We start from the raw sequence: 22,402 nt of genomic DNA, 5'->3' as shown, positions 1-22,402 counted from the left end.
TGACTTGGATGTGTACTCCCAGGTTAAATAGAATAGTATTGATGTGTTTTTCCTTCCTATCCATCATCATGACAAGTAGTGCTTATACTTACATCATGGAGATATATTTAATGTCAGATTTTTTTTGTTTAATCTTAAAAAAACTTTAACCTTTCTGTGGCCTAGTTTCTTATGTGTAAAGTGAAGATATTTGATGGAAGAGATCTGTACTGTCTGTACTGTACTGACTATGATATTTGTGAGAATATGTGGTAGACTATTTTTGGCCTCAAATTCATAATAGGTATTGGTAATCTATCCTGGAAATAGCTTCTCACTTACCTGTAGAAATGAATGCTTTCTTAGATGAGTAACTAATGACTCTTGTACATAATTATCAGTATATTTTCATATAAAAGTCTGATTTGTTAAAAAAGATCATGGGCTTTTGTATTTTAAAATTTGTCATGTTATAATGATTGAATTCAGTTTTAAGACATTACTTTTTTGTTTGTCAGAGCATTATTCGTTGTGATGAAGATGAAGCTCATGTTGCATCTGTATACTGCACTGTATGTGCAACTCACTTGTGCTCAGAGTGTTCCCAAGGTACTCATTCTACAAAGACTTTAGCAAAGCACAGGCGAGTGCCTCTAGCTGATAAACCTCATGAGAAAACCATGTGCTCTCAGCACCAGGTGCATGCCATTGAGTTTGTTTGTTTGGAAGAAGGTTGTCAAAGTAGCCCACTCATGTGCTGTGTCTGCAAAGAATACGGAAAACACCAAGGTCACAAGGTATGAATCTAATTAAACTGAATGCCTCTAGCTAGTTTACCAGCCCAGCATTTGTTTTCATCTACCTGGATCTTTATCCTAAAAGTAGAGGTTGAAGAAGAGATAAGGGAGGAATGTGTTAGGCTTTGCAGTATATAAAGAAATGAGAGATCTTTATTTCTGAATGTCAGAAAAATGTCAGAGAGGCATCATGATTCTTTCTCTACTGAAAAATAGCTTTCTAGCAAGAAGGAAAAATTCTCTTCTTTGAGTTTGTGTTTTCATAATGTACTGGGTTGTTTTGACAGGATGTAAGTTTATTGATGAACATTTCTTATAGGATAATTTTAGAGATTATCTCTCGGTTTCTTGTTGAGTGATAGATGGACTTCCAAATTTTAAATTATGTGCAGGAAAGTTTTCTTTTTTCATGAAGGAGTTAAAATGAATTCATATTGTTTAACTTCTTATATACATTTCTAAATGTGTTAAAAAGGCCACTTGAGACTGATCTTTTTTGTTTTAATAGGAAGGTCTTAAATAATTTTTTAGTATCATTAGCCAAAGCTGTGAGTTTTTTCCTATGATTTTGTTGCATTTTATAGCATTCAGTACTGGAACCAGAAGCTAATCAGATTCGAGCATCAATTTTAGATATGGCTCACTGCATACGGACGTTCACTGAGGAAATAGCAGATTATTCCAGAAAACTAGTTGGAATTGTTCAGCACATTGAAGGTGGAGAACAAATAGTTGAAGATGGAATTGGAATGGCTCACACAGAACATGTATGGATTTCTTTCTTCCCTCTTTCCTTATCCTTTTTTGTTCACATCTTTCCATCTTCTAGTAAGTATTTATTGAACAGTTAACATGAATTCTGTACTGCATCAGTCACTGGAAATAAGTTTAAAAAACCTCTGTTTTAATGGAATGTGTAATTCATCATGGAAGAAAGATAGTTTTAAGTGTGGTAACTGTTTTGTGGGTGGGAACTACAGGGTTCCTTGACATGTATAACAAGGACAACAATTTTTGTGTGTCAGGAAAAGCTTCCTAGTAGTGATTCTGAACTGAAATTTGCAGGAATACAGTCAAGAGAATGAGCAGGATAGGGAGTGAGTTGCTCTGGAGAGGAACAGTATATTAAAATGCCTGGCAGTGAGGGTTAGGCTTCCTGTTGAAACACAAGTTCACTGTGATTGGAACTTCTGAATATTGAATGGAGCATGGCAAGTAGAGTTTGGAGAATTAAAGACTAAATCATCCATGATTTTGTCAGCCATATTCAAGGGTTCAGAACTTAGCTTAAGGGCAATGATGAGCCCCTGAAGAATTGACAGAGAAATGGCACAATCAGATCTGCATAAAGGTTGCTCTGAAATGTAGAAGATGAAGTGGAGGAGCAACAAGATTGGAAGCATGAAGATGTTGAAATGCCCAGTTCAGAAGTGCTTCTGTCCTATGATACTATGGTAGTGAAAATGGACAGAAGTACATGGATTTGAGACTTTAAAGAAGTCATATATATATATCTATCATCATGGATATAAGATGATATAATATATATTAAATATATTATGTAATATATATAACAATACATAATATACACTATAATAATAAAATAAATAATATAATATAATAATATAATATAATATATAATAATAAAATAATATATTATACAGTCTATATAATCTATATAAACTGATATATATTATATAATGTTTTATATAATTATTTACTATAATATATATTATGCATATTATATACAATATATAATATGTAATATATTTTATGTATTATGTCATATATATTTCATATATAATATTTTATATAATTATACACGATATATTATATATATATAATACATAACATTTGCACATCATATTTAATATCTAATTATATTTATTTTAATTTTTAATATTATTATAACTATTAATTGTATATAATATATAATATTAATTATATACAATTATATATAATCAATATAATCATCAATTATATTTATATTATTTATTATTATATTATTATTATATTTATTATCATTTAATTATTAATCATTTAATATTATATATAATATATAGTATATAATATTATATAATACTATATTATATTATATAGTATTATATAATATATTAACAATAATGTAATATATAATATATATTATATATTGTATATAATATATAAAATATAATATATTACATATTTATATAATATATAATATGTAATATATTATACATAATATATAACTAATAATTATAATAATATAATATTAATAAATATAAATATAATTAATATTTAATATACTATTAATATATAATATGTATTATTGCAATGTATAATATATACATATAATAAATATTTTAAAGATTTATTTATTTTTATTTATTTGAAAGGTAGAGTTACAGAGAAAGGAGAACAGAGAGAGAGAACTTCAGTTTACTGGTTCACTCCCCAAATAGCCTCAACGGCCAGGTCTGGGCCAGGCCAAAGCCAGGAGCCAGGAGCTTCTTCCTTATCTCCCACATGAGTGCAGGAGCCCAAGCAGTAGGGCCATCTTCCACTGCCTTTGTAGGCACATTAACAGGGAGTTGAATTGGAAGTGGAGCAGCCGGTCTCAAACCTACTTTGCAGCAATGCTGGCTCCTTAAAGAAGTTTTAAAGAATTTGCCAAGGGATGAGTTGTGGTACATTAAAGGGAGATGTTAAGGTTAACTCCAATTGTTTTTGATTTCAAAAACCTGGAGGATGGAAATGCCATTTACTGAGATGAAAGTAACAAGGATTTGGGGGTAGATTAGGTGTAACATTTTGCTGGAGATGCCATTTGTAGATAATTGTATGGCCACAGTCTATAGTTAAGGAGAAAAATCTAACATGGAGATTGTTTTTTAACTTTTATTTAATAAATATAAATTTCCAAAGTAACATGGAGATTTAAAACTTGGAATTTTTGAGGGTATAGATGCTATGTAACTTATTTCATCATTTCAGTTATAAAATCTTTGTTAATATTACAGTTGTTGAAAATTGTATTTCTTTAGGTACCAGGTACTGCAGAGAATGCTCGATCATGTGTCCGAGCTTATTTTTCTGATCTACATGAAACTCTGTGTCGACAAGAAGAAATGGCTCTAAGTGTTGTTGATGCTCATGTTCGTGAAAAGCTAATTTGGCTCAGGCAGCAACAGGAAGATATGACTATTTTGTTGTCTCAGGTTTCAACAGCCTGCCTCCATTGTGAAAAGACTTTACAACAGGTAGGTAGGTTAAATGTTGTTAGGCTCTTTGTTGTAACATTAAGTAGATAATTACAAAAACTACACACTAGTCTATTTTGTTAACTTAATGTGTTCTGTCACATGCTTTAACATTGTGCTTAGGACATGATCTCTAATTTGAAATTGCTACACCAAGCATATCAGCATCCTTTCCTTCAGTACCTTCCTCACCATAACGTTACGGATTCCAGAAGCCCTCTAGCTTCATTCATTCTTCAGTGCTGCCAAGCCCTTTCATACTTTTCATGTCAGGTGTATACTGTTCTTTCTGCTTGGAGTGCCTCTGTCTTTTCTTTTCTTTTTCTTTCTTTTTTCTTTTTTGACAGGCAGAGTAGACAGAGAGAGAGACAGAGAGAAAGGTCTTCCTTTTTCTGTTGGTTCACCCCTCAATGGCTACTGCGGCCGGCGCACTGCGCTGATCTGATGGCAGGAGCCAGGTGTTTCTCCTGGTCTCCCATGCAGGTGCAGGGCCCAAGCACGTGGGCCATCCTGCACTGTACTCCTGGGCCACAGCAGAGAGCTGGCCTGGAAGAGGGGCAACTGAGACAGAATCCGGCGCCCCAACCGGGACTAGAACCCGATGTGCCAGTGCTGCAGGCGGAGGATTAGTCTATTGAGCCACGGCACCGGCCGCCTCTGTCTTTTCTGATAGTGAAAATCCTCTTCCTTCAAGGTCTAGCACAAATGTTTGCTGTTCTTTGTAACTTCTTCTTTCTTTCTTTCCTTTTTTTTTTATTATTTAAAAATTTATTTGAGAGGTGGATGCTGAGACACAGCTCCTGCTTGGGATCACCTGTATCCCATATCAGAGGCCCTGGGACCAGTTCCTGTCTGCGTTTTTCATCTGGCTTCCTGCTGATGCACAACCTGAGAGGCAGCAGCACTTGAGTCCCTGCCATGCATGTGGGAGACATGAATGTTGTTCTGGCTCTAGCCTCTGGCCTAGCCCAGTCCAGGCTGTTGCGGGCATTTGGGGACTGAACCAGCAGATGAAAGTTCACTCTCTCTTTCTGTCTGCCTTTCAGATAAAAGTAAATAAAAAATAAATATATAAAACTTTAAAGAATTATTTGAAAGAATTACAAAGAAGGAGATTTTCTATCTGCTGGTTCACTTCTCCAGATGCCTGCATTAACAGCCAGGGCTGGGTCAGACTGTTGCCATAAGTCTGTTCTCCCACATGGTGCTCGGGCCCTCACCACTTGAGCTGTCACATGCTGTTTTCTTAGAGTTTGCAGTAGCAGGAAGCTGGAATTAGAGACAGAGTGGGGTTTTAATTACAAGCACTCTGACATGGGGTACTGGTGTCCCACTGTACCAAATGCCTGCTTTCCACCTTGTTCTTTCACTGGGTACCTCTCCAGCATGTGCTACTCTGTTCTAATTCAGTGGTTCTTAACTTCAGTCTAATGACAAATCTGTGTTTCATAATGGTTGAAGTGTCGTAAGACTTTGTTACAAATTTGCAGATGATTTATTAATTTTTTAATTCACTGATTTTAAAATTGATAATAATTGTGGACACATATGGGATACCATGTGGTATTTCAATATGTGCATATAATATGCAGTGTATAATGCGCAAATATATCAGCTCCAACATTTATCAATTCTTTGTTTTTGGGACTTTCAAAATCCTATCTCCTAGCTATGTGAATATACAATTATTGTCAGCCATACTTAAGACATTAGAAGTTCTTCCTCCTATCCAGCTGTATCCATGTACTCTTTTTTTTTTTTTTTAAAGATTTATCTATTTATTTGAGAGGCAGAGTTACAGAGAGAGAAGGAAAGGCAGAGAGAAAGGTCTTCCATTTGCTGGTTCACTCCCCAAATGGCCGCAATGGCTAGAGCTAAGTCGATCTGGAGTCAGGAGCTTCCTTTGGGTCTCTCCTGTGGCTTCAGGAGCCCCAGAACTTGGACCATCTTTTGGTGCTTTCCTAGGCCATTACCCAGGAGCTGAATTGGAAGTGGAGCAGCTGGGATTTGAACTGGTGCCCATATAGAATGCCGGCACTGCAGGCGGAGGCTTAACTTACTACACCATAGTGTTGTCACCCCCACCATGTACTCTTTTTTTAAAAGATTTATTTATTTATTTGAAAGTCAGAGTTACACAGAGAGAGGAGAGGCAGAGAGAGAGAGAGAGAGAGGTCTTTCACCCAGTGGTTCACTCCCCAATTGGCCGCAACAGCTGGAGCTGCGCCCATCTGAAGCCAGCAGCCAGGAGCTTCCTCCAGGTCTCCCACGTGGGTGCAGGGGCCCAAGGACTTGGGCCATCTTCCACTGCTTTCCCAGGCCATAGCAGAGAGCTGGATCAGAAGAGGAGCAGCCGAACTCAAACCAGCAGCCATATGGGCTGCTCGCGCTTTAGGCCAGGGCGTTAACCCACTGCACCACAGCGCTGGCCCCCCACCGTGTACTCTTTAACTGTGTTAGCTCCCATCTTCCCTATTCTTTACTTCTTTGATGTCACATTTTCAGTTTTCATTCATATAGTGAGAACATGTGGTTTTTGTGACTGATTAAATTCATATAATATGTCCTTTAGTTCTATCCATGTTGGTGCAAGTGACAGAATTTCCTTTTTTATGACTGAATAATAGTCCATTATATATATATATATATCATGTTTTCTTTATCCACCCATCCATGGATGAATACCTATTTTGATTCTATATCTTGCTATTATGAATAGTACTGCAATAAGCATAGGAATGCAGATATCTCTTCAACATAGTGAGTTCCATTCTTGAGGAAACATACCTAGTAGTGAAATTGCTTCATTATACGGTAGTTCTCTTTTTTAGTTTATCGAGAAGCCTCAATAATGTTTTTCATAATGACTGTACTATAACATTCCTAGAAACAGCATACAAGAGTTCTCCATTCCTACATCCTTATCAGTATTTGTTTTTTGTGTGTTTTTTGATAATAACCATTCTAACTGAGGTGAGCTGGTATCTCATTATGGTTTTGATTAGCGTTTCCTCGATGATTAATGATGTTGAACATTTTTTCATTTACTTATTGGCCATTTATCTGTCTTATTTGGATATTAATTCTTTATTTGATGAAGTTTGTAAATATTTTCTACCATTCTATAGGTTGCCTTTTCACTCTCTTGATTGGGTCATTTGCTTTTTGATTTGATGCGATCTCATTTACTAATTGTTTGCTTTTGTTGCTGGTGCTTGTTAGGGGTCATATCCAAAAAATCTTTTCCTAGACTAGTGTCATGGGACTTTCCCCCTATGTTTCTTTCTAGTAGCTTGATAGTTTTGGGTCTCACATTTGATACATTTTTAGTTGGTTTTTGTATGTGGTAAGAGATAGGGGTTGTTTTATTCTTCTGCTTATGGATATCCTCTTTTCCCAGCACCATTTATTAAAGACATTGTCCTTTCTTCAGTGTATGTTCTTAATGTATTTCATGAAAATCAGTTAGTTATAAATACATGAATTTATGTTTGGGTTCTCCATTGTGTGCCTTTGGTATATGTATCTATTTTTGTGCTATTTTCATTATTGTTGCTTCATTTTTTTTTAAGATTTTATTTATTTATTTGAGAGGCAGAGTTACAGTCAGAGAGAGGAAGAGACAGAGAGAAAGATCTTCTATCCACTGCTTCACTCTCCAAATGGCTGCAATGGCTGGAGCTGGGCCAATCTGAAACCAGGAACCAGGAGTTTCTTCCAGGTCTCTCATATGGGTGCAGGGGCCTGGGCACTTGGGCCATCTTCCACTGCTTTCCTACAGAATAAGCAGAGAGCTGGATTGGAAGAGGAGCCGCAGGGACACAGCTGTAGTCCATGTGGGGGCTTAGACTACTGTGTCACAGCGCCAGCCCCACCTTGTGTGTTTTTAAGTCAGGTCAACTTTTCACAGTTTTATCTTTATTTTTTTAACCACCACATGTATATCTTAAATTATTTTTATTTTTATTTTTATAAAGCAGGACATACATATAAAAATATGTGCATAAGTGTTGAGCAGGCTAAATTTTCAATTAATTAATGTCAGTAATTAATCATTAGTACGTAGCCAGCACCCAGATAAAGTAACAGAACATGTTTTTTGATTTTTTTAAAAAAATTATTTAAGCTATACAAATTCAGGTACTTTATTTATACAGATTTAGGAACATAGTGATACTTCCTACCTTATTCTCCCTCCCACCCATGCTCCTACCCTTCCTGCTCCTCCTTCTCCTATTCCCTCTCTTAATTTTTACAATGATCTACTTTCAGTTTACTTTGTACTCATAAAATTAACCCTACACTAAATATAGAGTTCAAAAAACATTAAGAAGAAAAAAACACTTTTTTCCAGAACAATAGAGACAAGGGCTGTAAAAAATCATGGAAGCTCAAAAATGTCAGTTTTACTCCTATACATTACATTTTTGGTACTCTGTTAGTTACCACAGATCAGGGAAAACATATGGTATTTGTCTTTTGGACTGGCTTATTTCACTAAGTATAATGGTTTCCAGTTGCATCTGTTTTGTTGCAAAAGGTAGAACTTGGTTCTTTTTATGGCTGAGTAGTATTCCATAGTGTATATATATGCCATAATTTCTTATCCAGTCATTACTTGAAAGACATTTGGATTTGTCCCAGTGTTAGCTACTGTGAATTGAGCTGCAATAAACATGGGGGTACAGATCACTCTTTCATGTGCAGATTTCATTTCCCCTAGGTAAAATCCCAGAAATGGCATGGCTGGGTCATATGTTAGATTTATTATCAGATCTGTGATGTATCTCCATACTGTCTTCCATAGTGGCTGCACCAGTTTACATTCCCACCAACAGAGGGTTGGGGTACCTTTTCCCCACATCCTCACCAGCATTTATTGTTTGTTGTTTTCTATATGAGAGCCATTCTAACTGGGGTGAGATGAAACCTCACTGTGGTTTTGATTTGCATTTCCCTGATGGCTAGTAATCCAGAGCATTTTTTCATGTGTGTTGGCCATTTGAATTTCCTCCTTTGAAAAATGCCTGTTGAAATCCTTTGCTCATTTCTTAACTGGATTGTTTCTTTCATTGTTGATGAGTTTCTTGAGCTCTTTATAGATTCTGGATATTAATCTTCTATCAGTTTCATGGTTTGCAAAGAATTTCTCCTATTCTGTCAGTTGCCTCTTCATCTTGCTGTGTGTTTCCTTTGCAGTGCAGAAGCTTCTGATCTTTATGTAATCCCATTTATCTATTTTGGCTTTGATTGCCTGTACCTCTGGGTCTTTTTCAAGAAGTCTTTGCCTATGCCAGTGTCTTGCTTAGTTTCCCCAATGTTTTCCTCTGGTAATTTGATGGTATCATGTCATTGATTCAGATCCTTATTCCATTTTGATTTGATTTTTGCATGAAGTGTAAGGTAGACATCTTGTTTCATACTTCTACTGTGGCGATCCAGTTTTCCCAGCATCATTTGTTGGCTGTCCTGGCTCCAGGGATTGATTTTAGCTCCTTTGTCAAAGATAAGTTGGTTGTAGATGCATGGATTGATTTCTGGCATTTCTATTCTGTTTGATTGTACCAGTACCAGGCTGCTATGATTTTAACAGCCCTGTAGTATTTCTTGAAATCTGGTATTGTGATGCTTCCAGCTTTGTTTTTGTTATGTAAGATTGCTTTAGCTATTCATGGCTCTTGTGTTTGCATATGAATTTTAGCTTGTGGATCTGAGAAGATTATCGTTGGTATTTTTATTGGGATTGTGTTGAATCTGTAAGTTGCTTTTGGTAGTATGGACATTTTGATGATACTAGTTCTTCCAGTCCACGAGCATGGAAGATTTTTCCATTTCTTGGTGTCTTCTTCTACTTTTTTCTTTAATGTTGTCTAATTTTCATCATAGAGATCTTTCACTTCCTTAGTTAAATGTATTCCAAGGTATTTAATATTTTCTGTAGATATTGTGAGTAGGATTGATCTTAGAAGTTCTTTCTCAGCTGTGGCATTCTCTGGGTATACAAAGGCTATTGAATTTTGTATCCTGCCACTTTACCAAACTCTTTTATGAGTTCCAAGAGTCTCTCTATAGAGTCTTTTGCATCCCCTATATATAAAATCATGTCATCTGCAATTAGGGATAATTTGATTTCTTCCTTTCCAATTTATATCCCTTTGATTTCTTTTTTGTGCCTTATTGTTCTGGCTAAAACTTCCAGGACTATATTGAATAGCAAAGGTGAGAGTGGGTTTCCTTGTCTGGTTCCAGATTTTAGAGGAAATGCTTCCAACTTTTCCACATTCAGTAAGATGTTGGCAATGGGTTTGTTATACATTGTATTGAGGAATGTTCCTTCTGTCCCCAGTTGCGTAAGGTTTTCATCATGAAAGGATGTATTTTTCTTTTTCTTTTTTTAAAGGCAGAGTGGATAATGAGAGAGAGAGACAGAGAGAAAGGTCTTCCTTTTTGCCATTGGTTCACCGTCCAATGGCCGCTGCGGCCAGCTCATCGCGCTGATCCGAAGCCAGGAGCCAGGTGCTTCTCCTGGTCTCCCATGCAGGTGCAGGGCCCAAGGACTTGGGCCATCCTCCACTGCCTTCCCGGGCCATAGCAGAGAGCTGGCCTGGAAGAGGGGCAACCGGGATAGAATCCGGCACCCCAACTGGGACTAGAACCCGGTGTGCCGGTGCCGCAAGGTGGAGGATTAGCCTGTTAAGCCATGGCGCCGGCCAAAAGGATGTATTTTTCAAAAGCTTTCTCTGCATCTATGGAGATAATCATATGGTTTTTATTCTTCAATTTGTTCATGTGGTGTATCACATTTGTTAATTTGAATGTTCAACTGTCCTGCATACCAGGGATAAATCCCACTTTGTCCAAGTGAGTAATCTTTCTGATGTGTTGTTGGGTTTGATTAGCTAGTATTTTGCTGAGGATTTTTGCATATATGAACAGAACATTAAAAAAAAAGATTTATTTATTTATTTGAAAGGCAGAGTTACAGAGAGGCAGAGGCAGAAAGAGAGAGGTCTTCCATCCACTGGTTCACTCCCCAAATGGTCGCAATGGCCAGAGCTGTATCAGTAGAAAACCAGGAACCTGGAGCTTCTTTTGTGTTTACCACATGGGTGCAGAGGCCCAAGAACTCTGGCCATCTTCTGTTGCTTTCCCAGGGCATAGCAGAGAGCTGGATCAGAAGTGGAGTATAAGGGACTCAAACTGACATCCATATGGGATGCTGGCCCTGCAGGAGGTGGTTTTACCTGCTAGGTCAGAGCACCAGCCCCTGGAACATTTTTAGTATCGCAGAAGTCCATCATTCTCCCTTCTGGTCATTACCTGCTTTCCCCAAAAACTTACCGTTATCCTGAGTTCTTGTTTTAGAAATTAATACAAATGGAATCACGCAATACAAACTCTCCATGTCACATCTGCTTTCATTCCACACTTTGTGAAATTCACAAACAAATTCATATGTGGTTGTGGTTTATCCTTATTGCAATTCAGCATTCCCTTTCTGACTATATCAAAACTTATACATTAAAATGTTGACAGGACGTTAAATAACTTATTAATGCCAGTTATTATTTTAGTCAATTTTTACATTTAACTTTGAATATTGTAATTTAATTTTTTGTCTCTTTTCTTTATTTCTTTAACAAAAACTTTACAAGAAATACTGTATTTCCCTTTTTAGGATGATTGCAGAGTTGTCTTGGCAAAACAAGAAATTACAAGGTTACTGGAAACACTGCAGAAGCAGCAACAGCAGTTTACAGAAGTTGCAGATCACATTCAATTGGATGCCAGCATCCCTGTCACTTTTACAAAGGTAATGGGTTGCAGTTTATTTTTAGGTATATTTTGTGACATATTACATTATATTTACATTTCATAATAATCAGCTGAAGAGACAGCCTGGAATTTCATAAATTACAGGATTATTAAGAAAAACTTTTATCAGTGAAAAATTAAAAAAGAATGATACATTGAATCTTTCTGTGTCCATCACTGTGGTTTAACAATTATAAACTTTTTATTTCATCCCCTTTTTCCAATAGTCTCCCACAAATTTTGAAGCAAATCTTAATATTATATCATTTTTTGCCAATGTCTTTTCATCTATGAGATTATCTCTAAAAGATAAGGTCTATTTATAAAAAATATGTATTTATTTGAAAGGTAGAAAAAGGAGAGAGAGAAAGAGAGGGAAAGAGATATCTTCCATCCACTGGTTCATTCCCCAAATGGCTGCAGTGGCCAGGGCGGGGTCAGACCCAGGAGTCAGGAGTTTCTTCCAGGTCTCCCATGTGGATGCAGGGGCCAAAATACTTGGGCCTTCCTCCACTGCTCTTCCAGGCACATTAGCAGGGAGCTGGATCAGAAGTGGAGCAGCTGGGACTCAAACCAGTGCCCATATGGGATGTTGGCACCGCAAGCCGAAGTTTAACATTCTACGCCATGCACAGGCCGCAAGATAAGGTCTGTTTTATAAAACGTAACCAGATACCATTATCATACCCAAAAAGGTTTAATAATCTTTAATATGTTCACTAATATTTTCAAATTTCCAAGATTGTTTCTAAAACAATTTTTTTAGTAGTTTTTTTGAGACAATCTAAACAATGCCTTTATCAGTCTACTTTTTGTTAGTTTAAAATACCTTGAGATAGCCGGCGCAATGGCTCAACAGGCTAATCCTCCGCCTTGCGGCGCCGGCACACCGGGTTCTAGTCCCAGTGGGGGCGCCGGGTTCTATCCCAGTTGCCCCTCTTCCAGGCCAGCTCTCTGCTATGGCCCGGGAAGGCAGTGGAGGATGGCCCAAGTCCTTGGGCCCTGCACCCGCATTGGAGACCAGGAGAAGCACCTGGCTCCTGGCTTCGGATCAGCGAGATGCGCCGGCCGCAGTGGCCATTGGAGGGTGAACCAACGGCAAAAAGGAAGACCTTTCTCTCTGTCTCTCTCTCTCACTATCCACTCTGCCTGTCAAAAAAAAAAAAAAAAAAAACCTTGAGAGGAGCTTTTTAGGAAACAGAAGATTTATTTCAGCCTTCAGTGGAGCTTGCAGGATCTGGTGTTATCCCCGTTGTCCTGCATTTGGTGGAAGCTGGTTATTGAGGGTATGGTGGCAATAATTACGTGCCAGGAAACAAGTAAGATCACCTAGGCTGAACTTGAACTGAAATAATCAAAACCTCTCCAGAGAACCACCCTCCAAGTGAATACCCCCAGTGACCCAAAGACATCCACTGCCCTCCCTCCCGCAGATGCCATCATTGGATCAAGTTTCCATCCTTAATCAACCAACCATTAAGACATCAGAATTTAAACAGTTTAAACAAATATGTATATGGTATACCATTTATGAATATACCACACACAAAGAAGTATTACTTAGCTTTAAAGGGACATGATACAACATGAATGAACTTTGGGGACATTGTGCTAAGTAAAATAAGCAATCTACAAAAAGACAAATTTTATATGATTCCAAATATATGAAGTCTGTAACGAATCAGTTTTGTAGAAACAGAAAATAGAATAGTGATTACCAGGGGCTGAGGATAGGGAAGAAGGGGAAACTGTTGTTTAAAAAGTACTGAGTTTCTGCCGGCGTGGTGGCTCAATAGGCTAATTCTCCGCCTGTGGTGCCAGTACACGAGGTTCTAGTCCCGGTCAGGGCGCCGGCTTCTGTCCTGGTTGCCCCTCTTCCAGGCCAGCTCTCTGCTGTGGCCCGGGAGTGCAGTGGAGGATGGCCCAAGTCCTTGGGCCCTGCACCCGCATGGGAGACCAGGAGAAGCACCTGGCTCCTGGCTTCGGATCAACGCAGTGTGCCGGCTGCAGCAGCCATTGGAGGGTGAACCAACAGCAAACGAAGACCTTTCTCTCTGTCTCTCTCTCTCACTATCCACTCTGCCTGTCAAAAAAAAAGAAAGAAAAAGTACAGAGTTTCAGTTTTAGAAGATGAAAAATTTTTGGAGTCAGTGGGAAACATGGATTTTTCCCTCTGGTAAAATCCCTTGGTCACATGCGTGAGCCACAGCAGCCTCTACTGGTGTCAGGATGGTGTCTTCTCCCTGCTGGTTGCCGGGCACTTTTGTGGAGTGAAAGAAATGTGGGTTACCCTCCCCTCAGCTAGGGCTCCAGACTGGAGTCAAAGTCAGTGTCTGGGAGGATCTCCCTCATGCAGTATCACCAGTGGCATAGGCTGCTACAGTCTGCTCTTACCTCGCTCTCAGAAGCTGTGTCTCCACTGGCTGCTGTGTGTCAGCTGTTCCCATGCTGCTGCATGGTGTCCTTCTTTCTGTAGAATTTCTCCTGCAAACCTCTCTCCATCTCTTCCCCTGGGAATGTGCTTCCTCTGCTTTTCTGCTGTCTTCCACTCCTTGAAATCAGCAGTATCTTTTCTCTGTTCAGCCATCTTGGAATCTCCCCATAGGGTGTTTTTTAAAAGTGTGTCTGTTTTATTTGAGTATGTTGGCCAGTGTGTGCACACGGAAGTATCCAGAAGCAGTTATGAATATACCAGACTAATCGTATATGACACTTCTGGAAAGTTTGCAGCAGTTTCTATTTTTATTTAATTATTTTGAATTTAAAAAAAATAGATTATTGAAAGAAGATTCATTTGAGCTGGAAAATGTAGGACAATGAAGTGGGTATTGTTTTGTGTTTTTTGTAGCAAGAGAATGTGGCCAGTTTTACTAAGGAGACATTTAGCTATGAGAGAGAATTCAGTTTCTTGAGATTGGATTCAGGGGATTTTGAGAAATACAACTTGAATTGCAGTGGGTTAAGGAGACATGGAAATAATTAACAGAGGTGCTTTATAAAGATAAAATATAAATGCTATTGCTTGCTAAGTGTATACAAATAAAAAGATTTTAAATTGCAGGACAATAGAGTTCACATTGGACCAAAAATGGAAATTCGAGTTGTCACATTAGGATTGGATGGTGCTGGAAAAACTACTATTTTGTTTAAATTGAAACAGGATGAATTTATGCAGCCCATTCCAACAATTGGTAAGTTACAGGTATTGCCTTATTTTTTTTTTTTGAGGTTTATATATTTATTTATTTGAAAGGCAGAGTTACAGTGAGAGAAGGAGAGAGAAATCTTCCATTTCTATTTGCTGGTTCACTCCTGAAATGGCTGCAATGGGCTGGTCTGGGCGAAGCCTAGATCCTGGAACTCCATGCAGGTCTCCCACATGGCTAGCAAGGGCTTCAGTACTTGGGCCATCTTCTGCTACTTTCCCAAGTGCTTTACAGGGAGCAGAATCAGAAAGTGGAGCAGCATGGACTGAAACTGACACTCACATGGGATGCAGGCAGGGTTTTGACTTGATACCAGCATCAATTATTGCTATTTACCTTAACGTACATTTTGTAGACAAACTCTAGCTTACAGCTTAGTTCTTGGGGTCTTATTTGATACTGCTGTATTGTGCAATTGGGCTCTCTTTTATCTCTGAGATACCAGCATTTCACAGAAAAATGCAGGGTTCAGTGACCATGGGATTAAAATGTGGATGGTGGGATAGTGAGAAGGAACAAACTATTGATAGGACAGTTGAAAAGAATAGAGGATGGTGACTCAGGCTGAGGGTTAGTGGTGACAGGATAGTAGGGTACGTACTTGACAGATTGATGGATTTCAATGTCCTAAGGACTCTGGTCCAGGATTAGATGGTTAGCAGCTGTTAAAGGTATTCATTCCCAATGTAGGATTTGGAGAGGAGTTAGGTGGACTTCAGTAAATATTGCTGCATGCAGATACTTTGTAAGTCATTATTATAAACAGAGGGTTGCCTGTGGTATGTCACTCATTGTAAGTAGAAGTACAATATAAAGGAACTCTTTTTAAAACAGGTTTTAATGTGGAAACCGTTGAATATAAAAATCTGAAATTCACTATTTGGGATGTAGGTGGAAAACACAAGTTAAGACCATTGTGGAAACATTATTACCTTAATACCCAAGGTAAGAGTCACAAATAACATCTTAACTTTACAAAATTTTAGGGTAACAGTCTTTAGTATACTGGTTCAAGTGAAATTAGCTAAAATTTGATTGTAATTCTGTTGAATTCTATTCTAAATTTCTTTTTATTTCTTTTTTTTTTAAGATTTATTTGAGAGGCAGAGTTACAGAGAGAGGGAGACACACACACACACAGAGAGAGAGAGAGAAAGAGAGAGAGAGAGAGAGAGAGAGAGAGAGAGAAAGAAAGAGGGGTCTTCCACCCACTGGTTCATTCCCCAAATGGCCACAATGGCCAGAGCTGTGCTGATCTGAAGACAGGAAACAGAAGCTTCCTCCGGTCTCCCACATGGGTGCAGGGGCCCAAGTGTTTGGGCCATCCTCTGCTGCTTTCCCAGGCCACCAACAGAGAGCTGGATTGGAAGTGGAGCAGCCAGGACTTCAACCGGCATCCATATGGGATGCTGGCGCTTCAGGCAGAAGCCTAACTTACTATGCCATGGCACAAGCCCCTCTAGTCTAAATTTCTAAAAATTGATTAAATATTTTTTATACAATTAAATATCAGTGACCAGGTCCTTATTTTAAGCAAATGATTATGGTAAGATGGGGATGTATACTTTTTTGGTTTATTCATGATAACCCATCATTAGAGAATAGAGGCCATACTTAGCTATATAGATGGTTAAGACTATTTGCCTTTTGTGCTGTTATCAATTAATGTATATTTCAGTATTCTTCATACAGATATAATCTCTGGGAAAATGGTGGTAATAATTTGAATTTGTGATGTATGGTTTTGCTGCTCAAGTTGGTTCAACCTGCTGAGAAACCTACAGTGATTTGCTTTTGACCAAACATATGCTCCACTTGTGTTCACATTTGGGCCCTACTCTACACTTTAGCCTCTTGTATTAGTCTGTTTTCTGTTATTATACCAAAATACTCGTGGCTGGGTAATATATAAAGAAAAAAAAAAAGGTTTATTTAGCCCACAGTTTGCAGGTAGAAAGTCTTTGTAGCATAATGTTGGCTCTGGGAAGAACCCCTCAGGTGCATCACATTATTGTAGAAGTGTTGGGAGTGTGTGAGAGACAGGAAGCCAGTAAGCAAATGTGGTCTCATAACTGTGCTATTTCTTCCCAGTGGCATGCATTCAGTTTTCTTACAACATCCCCCTAATGCCCTACTTTTTAAACATCCTACCATCTGTTAACATCAGGACACTGGGGACCAAGCTTCCAACACAGGAACTTTTGAGGGGAACCACCTAAACAAGGTCCTAAGCATAGCACCTCTTATACCCCACTGTGAGGCTTATGTTCATGCTACCTATTCCCTGTGTCATCCTATCTTCCACATAGATGGTAGACTAGGTAACTTTTTACATTGAAATTTTTGATATTAAGTTTACTATGAATCATAGTTAATAGAAAATAAAATCTTGAATATGAGGAATGCTTGAAAGTCTGGGGATATTTAGCTGAGATAAAGAGATCTTTGAAGAAAGATTCTGATTTTTTATTTTAAAGATTATCTTTTCGTAAATAACATAGTCTTCAGAAAACAAGTGCCATCAGTAGGTAGAAAATCCTAAGAGGCATAATTTTCACTAGTCAAGAGAAAAACATTAATATACATAGCAACTTGTGTTTGATGGAGCAAGTATTGTAAATCCATCATTGATAGGGAAAACCAAACCTGACAATTTATATGAACTACTGTAATTTAAGGCAGTCATTATGTGAAAATAGTGATGGTAGATAGACTCTAACTATAATATAATAATTAGAGAATTAAATAAACATTTTTTAATTCATTGAAACTTGACAAATGACTAACTGAATATTTTTGTGGCTTTTGTTTTTTGGAAGCTGTTGTATTTGTTGTTGATAGCAGTCATAGAGACAGAATTAGTGAAGCACATAGTGAACTTGCAAAGTTGTTAACGGAAAAAGAACTCCGAGATGCTTTGCTACTGATTTTTGCTAATAAACAGGTAATGCAATTTTATTTCTGAATATTTATCATTCTAGTATTTAGTATTCCTTAGTAGTCATGCATTCCATATCATAAGGCAAGTAGAAAGATTTCAAAAGAGAATCAATTCAATAGAGTTACAACATTTCTACCGTGTATTTCAAGTACATTCCCTGTGGAAAGTGCTATGCTGGATAGTTTGGAATACAAAAAAACAAAATAGTTGATACCAGACATTCCTATGTATGTATGTTAATACATATGTGAGATTCTAATACAAAGAAAACCGGTAAATAACTTCAATAATACTTTAAAAGTATTATGGATAATTGGGAGAGATTCTAAAGATGGTATCTTGAAAGATTTTTAAAAAGTAGAATTTAGGTTGAAATTATGATGAGTTGATATTATGGATAAGAATTTAAGTATTTGAAGGAAAGAACATTCCAGGCAGAGAAAATAGTAATCTGAGTGATTTTTAGGAGCAGCAAGCAGACCTGTATGAGAGATGCAAGAAGATCAAGAGAAAAGCTAGAGTAACAGAGGTGATCACATTTGAAGGCCTGCCTGGGCTGGACTGAGATTTAGCAAAAGAGAACCATCAAAATGTTTTTGACTAGTGGGTTGTAAGATATACCCAGATTTTAAGATTGTGGTTCGGGGGTTAGAATGTAGAATGAAATCAGGGCAAGAGAGTGAGGATAGGGAGATGCAGTAAACTGCTGATATAATTCAACTGAGAGTTAACAAGAGTATGAATTAGGGGAACAGAAAAGTAGAAGCCAATGGAAGACATGTTTTTTTGGCAAAATTTTTAGAATTTGTTGATTGAATGGGGAAGATGACACACTGAGAGTAGCTGAAGATTCCTCAATCCTGAACCTAAGCTTTTAGAATGCTTTTAAGCTGTGAAGAGAAGACAGGTGGAGTAGAGTCAATGTCATAGAAGGGGAACAGTATGATGAATAAGGAATTTTCCCCCATAATAAAAACAGCTAAGCTATTAAGAATTGATATATTTACTTATGACTGAAGACATTTGAGTAAGACATACTGAAATACCATTGTCCACCTCTCAGACTGTTAATGATGAAAATGTTCTATTGTGTTTATTTGCATGAGCTGCAAATTTTCTGGAAAAATACATATTGTTACTGTCAGTGTAGGAGATGTTTGGAGTGAGAATGCTGTAACTCTTCATTATATACTCTCTCTTTATAGCATATTTTGTGGTATACTTGTGTTACTTAGGTCATATCTTTCCTTTAGGTTTCATGGCTTTTATTGTTTCATGGTAAGGCTGCTGTTACAAAATACTCATTGTAAACAAAGCTTTAATTTTTTCTGTTCATATTAATCTCAGAGTAATTATTGAAAGATGGGTCTAGGTTTTAACTTTTGTTTGGGCTTCTGTTAGTATGCTTCAACACATTTTTATGTAAATAGTATTAAGTAGAAAAATGTTAATTTGGATAAACTGATAAAACATGATGTGTGCATATCTTTCAGGATGTTGCTGGAGCACTATCAGTAGAAGAAATCACTGAACTGCTCAGTCTCCATAAACTGTGCTGTGGCCGTAGCTGGTATATTCAGGGCTGTGATGCTCGAAGTGGTATGGGGCTGTACGAAGGGTTAGACTGGCTCTCACGGCAACTTGTGGCCGCAGGAGTACTGGATGTTGCTTGATTTAAAATGTAGCAGTTCTGTAAAGTTTTGTGTTTTAAGAGTTATTTTTCACGTTATATGTTATAAGAAATTCTACACCTCAAAGATGATTAGCAAAAGGAATCTTAAACTGGGAATTAAGTACACTATTGCTTAAAAAAAGTTATTTTGTGGCCAAATTTAAGTATCTGAGCAGTTTGTGTTAAATAGAGATTTCTTGAGTATACATTTAAAAAGTACATGTAATTTAAATTTTTCAGAGTGGTGACTCACATATTGGGAAAGAAGTAGTCAGAGAAAGAATAAGTGAAGGTTTATTCTTTCAGTGAAAAAGGAATAGCTGTCTAGTAGAACCTCTGTGTGAAGAATGGAGGTACAGCTTCTTCCTTAGCCTGCCTTTTCACTGACTTGTGGCAGTAATTAGAAATGAGATAGTAGGCAAACTGCACCTTTGGGTAATATGATTACTTTTATGTTCCATGTAACAGAACACCTTTAATGCTAAAAACTATAAGCTAAAGATTTAAGATATTTTATATAGTGTTTTATTAAAACATTCTCCTAAAGCATTTTATATGAAACAGTGAGACAGAGTGAAATGTTATTTAACTAGACCTGATGGTCAGATTAGTACTATATTGAAATAAGAAACTGTGAAAGTCATCTGATCTTCACTTATGAAAGACTCATTTCCAGGACTGAACCTGGGCTTATGTGGTACATCCTAGGTCAGAGTTCTAACTTGGTCCTTCTATTTTTCAACATATTTAAAATAAAATTTTTTAGAATAATATCAGATCCTTTGTGGGATTGACTATAGATAAAACATAGTAAGTCACACAGAAGATCAGTGTCAGCTTTATACACAATGTAGAGAATTATAGAAAACTACTTTTTAAGAAAAATTATATAAGCAGTGAGAAATGCTTCTTACTTTAGAATATTTCCCCAAATGAGCACATTTATCTCAATAATAAAATGTGATCAAGGCTCATGACGAGGCTTTGAAAAGTTATTTAAGAGGAAAAATAGGTCTAAAGGAAAAAAAATATTCCAAGAGTTTACATTTAGTATGCAGTGTTGTGATTAAAGATATTTTATTCTCTTCATTTTCATTTTCAAAAGATATTCTCTTAGGGAAGCACGATTTATTATATTTAAATGAGCTACACTGAGATTTTTTTTTTAAATGCTCTTCATAATCCAAGATGAATTGGATATTTAAACTTATCAGTTGGAACTGTTGTTAAGTGTGGTAATGTCAGATGACAAGATGTTACTTTTGGGTGACAGTGTTTTGGTTCAGTCTTTTCAAAAAAAAATTTTTTAAACAAAACTTTAAAAAAGCAAAGCATTAAAAATCCCATCAGTGTTATGGGCAACATGTAAATAAGTAAATCTATTTTGTCCTTTATTTTTCATTTAAAAGGTCATGCTGTTATAAGTGTAGTTTGTGTGCATAAATAGTAATTTGGGATTAAATTATTTAATAAGTGACTGATTTCAATTAACTGTGAAAAGTAAAATAGTATTGCATTTGCCTGTGAGCCCTTGAACTGTTTTCTCTACTAGGTAATTGAAAAAGTGTAACACTAACATGTGAACATTCTTGTAAATTATTTCACCAATTTTGTAATTCTCATTCTTAGCATGTAAGTGAAGATGTTCAATTTAAAACTTGTTCTTAGGCTTGATGATAGTGTATATATCAAGAAAGTGTGTTTGTGATTTTTCTTAAAGAAATATTTTTCTCAGGCTCCTATTACTGTTTGTGGTTGTATTTTTTCACTACTGATTAATTTAAATTGTGCAGTTTCCCCTGGGAAATATAAAATTTAAGAATTTCATGTTTTAAAATACAATATATTAGGATTTGCCAGCTAGATGATTTCTGTATTAAGCCTAAGTATTATTGTATGATATACATAAAGCCAAGTTGTCAAGTATATAGCCCTGTTCTCTAATTCAGGAATGCTTTATAACCACCAGAAACCCTTATTTGAAGTACATTTATGATCAGTACAGACAGCAATAAAAATGTTAAAATCATTTGAAATGAGAATTGCTCTCATTACTCTAAAAGGTGTTTCTTGAACCATCTATCTATTAGTAAATAACTTAAAAAGTCATTATTTGTGCTGTAGTTAAGAGAGACAATAAAAAAGTTGTGGGGATTGACTTGCTTATCTAAGAGGTAGTTTATTTGATAAGAAAGATTTAGAAGTAGTTTATTTTGTGTTTGCAACATAGATCTCATTTTTTTTTTTTTTAATTTGACAGATAAGAGTTAGACAGTGAGAGAGAGAGACAGAGAGAAAGGTCTTCCTTCCATTGATCCACCCCCAAATGGCCACTATGGCCAGAGCTACGCTGATCCAAAGCCAGGAGCCAGGTGCTTCCTCCTGGTCTCCCACGCGGGTGCAGGCGCCCAAGCACTTGGGCCATTCTCCACTGCCTTCCCAGGCCACAGAAGAGAGCTGGACTGGAAGAGGAGCAACCGAGACTAGAACCCAGTACCCATATGGGGTGCTGGCGCCTCAGGCAGATGATTAGCCAAGTGAGCCATGGCGCCGGCCCCAAGATCTCATTTAAGTAATACAAATGCAGCATTTTGGAGGAGCTAAAACTTGGCATTGAGGAAAATTAAATTTCTATTGCTTTTTAAATTTTATATTTACTGTTTCATATGAGAATGTAGCATTTCAAATGGTCATTTTAAAATGTAGCCATAGTCTATGCACTAATATTGCTAAGAGAAAGTTTATGTCATGTT

At 37.0% G+C, this 22,402-nt stretch overlaps 1 protein-coding gene across 3 annotated transcripts in view; it reads left to right on the top strand.

Annotated features, from left to right (window-relative positions):
• The window catches only part of TRIM23 (tripartite motif containing 23), a 31,079-nt gene extending 9,401 nt beyond the window's left edge, over positions 1-21,678 (top strand). For 2 of the 3 annotated variants that reach the window (XM_062212106.1, XM_062212108.1), the window contains 8 exons: positions 498-776; positions 1,361-1,543; positions 3,800-4,015; positions 11,694-11,828; positions 14,892-15,021; positions 15,871-15,981; positions 17,856-17,980; positions 19,471-21,678. In XM_062212106.1, coding sequence (XP_062068090.1) covers positions 498-776; positions 1,361-1,543; positions 3,800-4,015; positions 11,694-11,828; positions 14,892-15,021; positions 15,871-15,981; positions 17,856-17,980; positions 19,471-19,650 — 1,359 coding nt within the window. In that variant the 3' untranslated portion in view covers positions 19,651-21,678. The remainder of the gene's footprint in view (positions 1-497; positions 777-1,360; positions 1,544-3,799; positions 4,016-11,693; positions 11,829-14,891; positions 15,022-15,870; positions 15,982-17,855; positions 17,981-19,470) is intronic. The other variant, XM_062212107.1, reaches the window with a different exon arrangement.
• The last annotated feature ends 724 nt before the right edge of the window (positions 21,679-22,402 follow it).

The sequence above is a fragment of the Lepus europaeus genome, chromosome 15, assembly GCF_033115175.1.
Source record: "Lepus europaeus isolate LE1 chromosome 15, mLepTim1.pri, whole genome shotgun sequence".
Classification (NCBI taxonomy): domain Eukaryota; kingdom Metazoa; phylum Chordata; class Mammalia; order Lagomorpha; family Leporidae; genus Lepus; species Lepus europaeus.
This window is presented reverse-complemented; position numbering and strand designations above follow the sequence as displayed.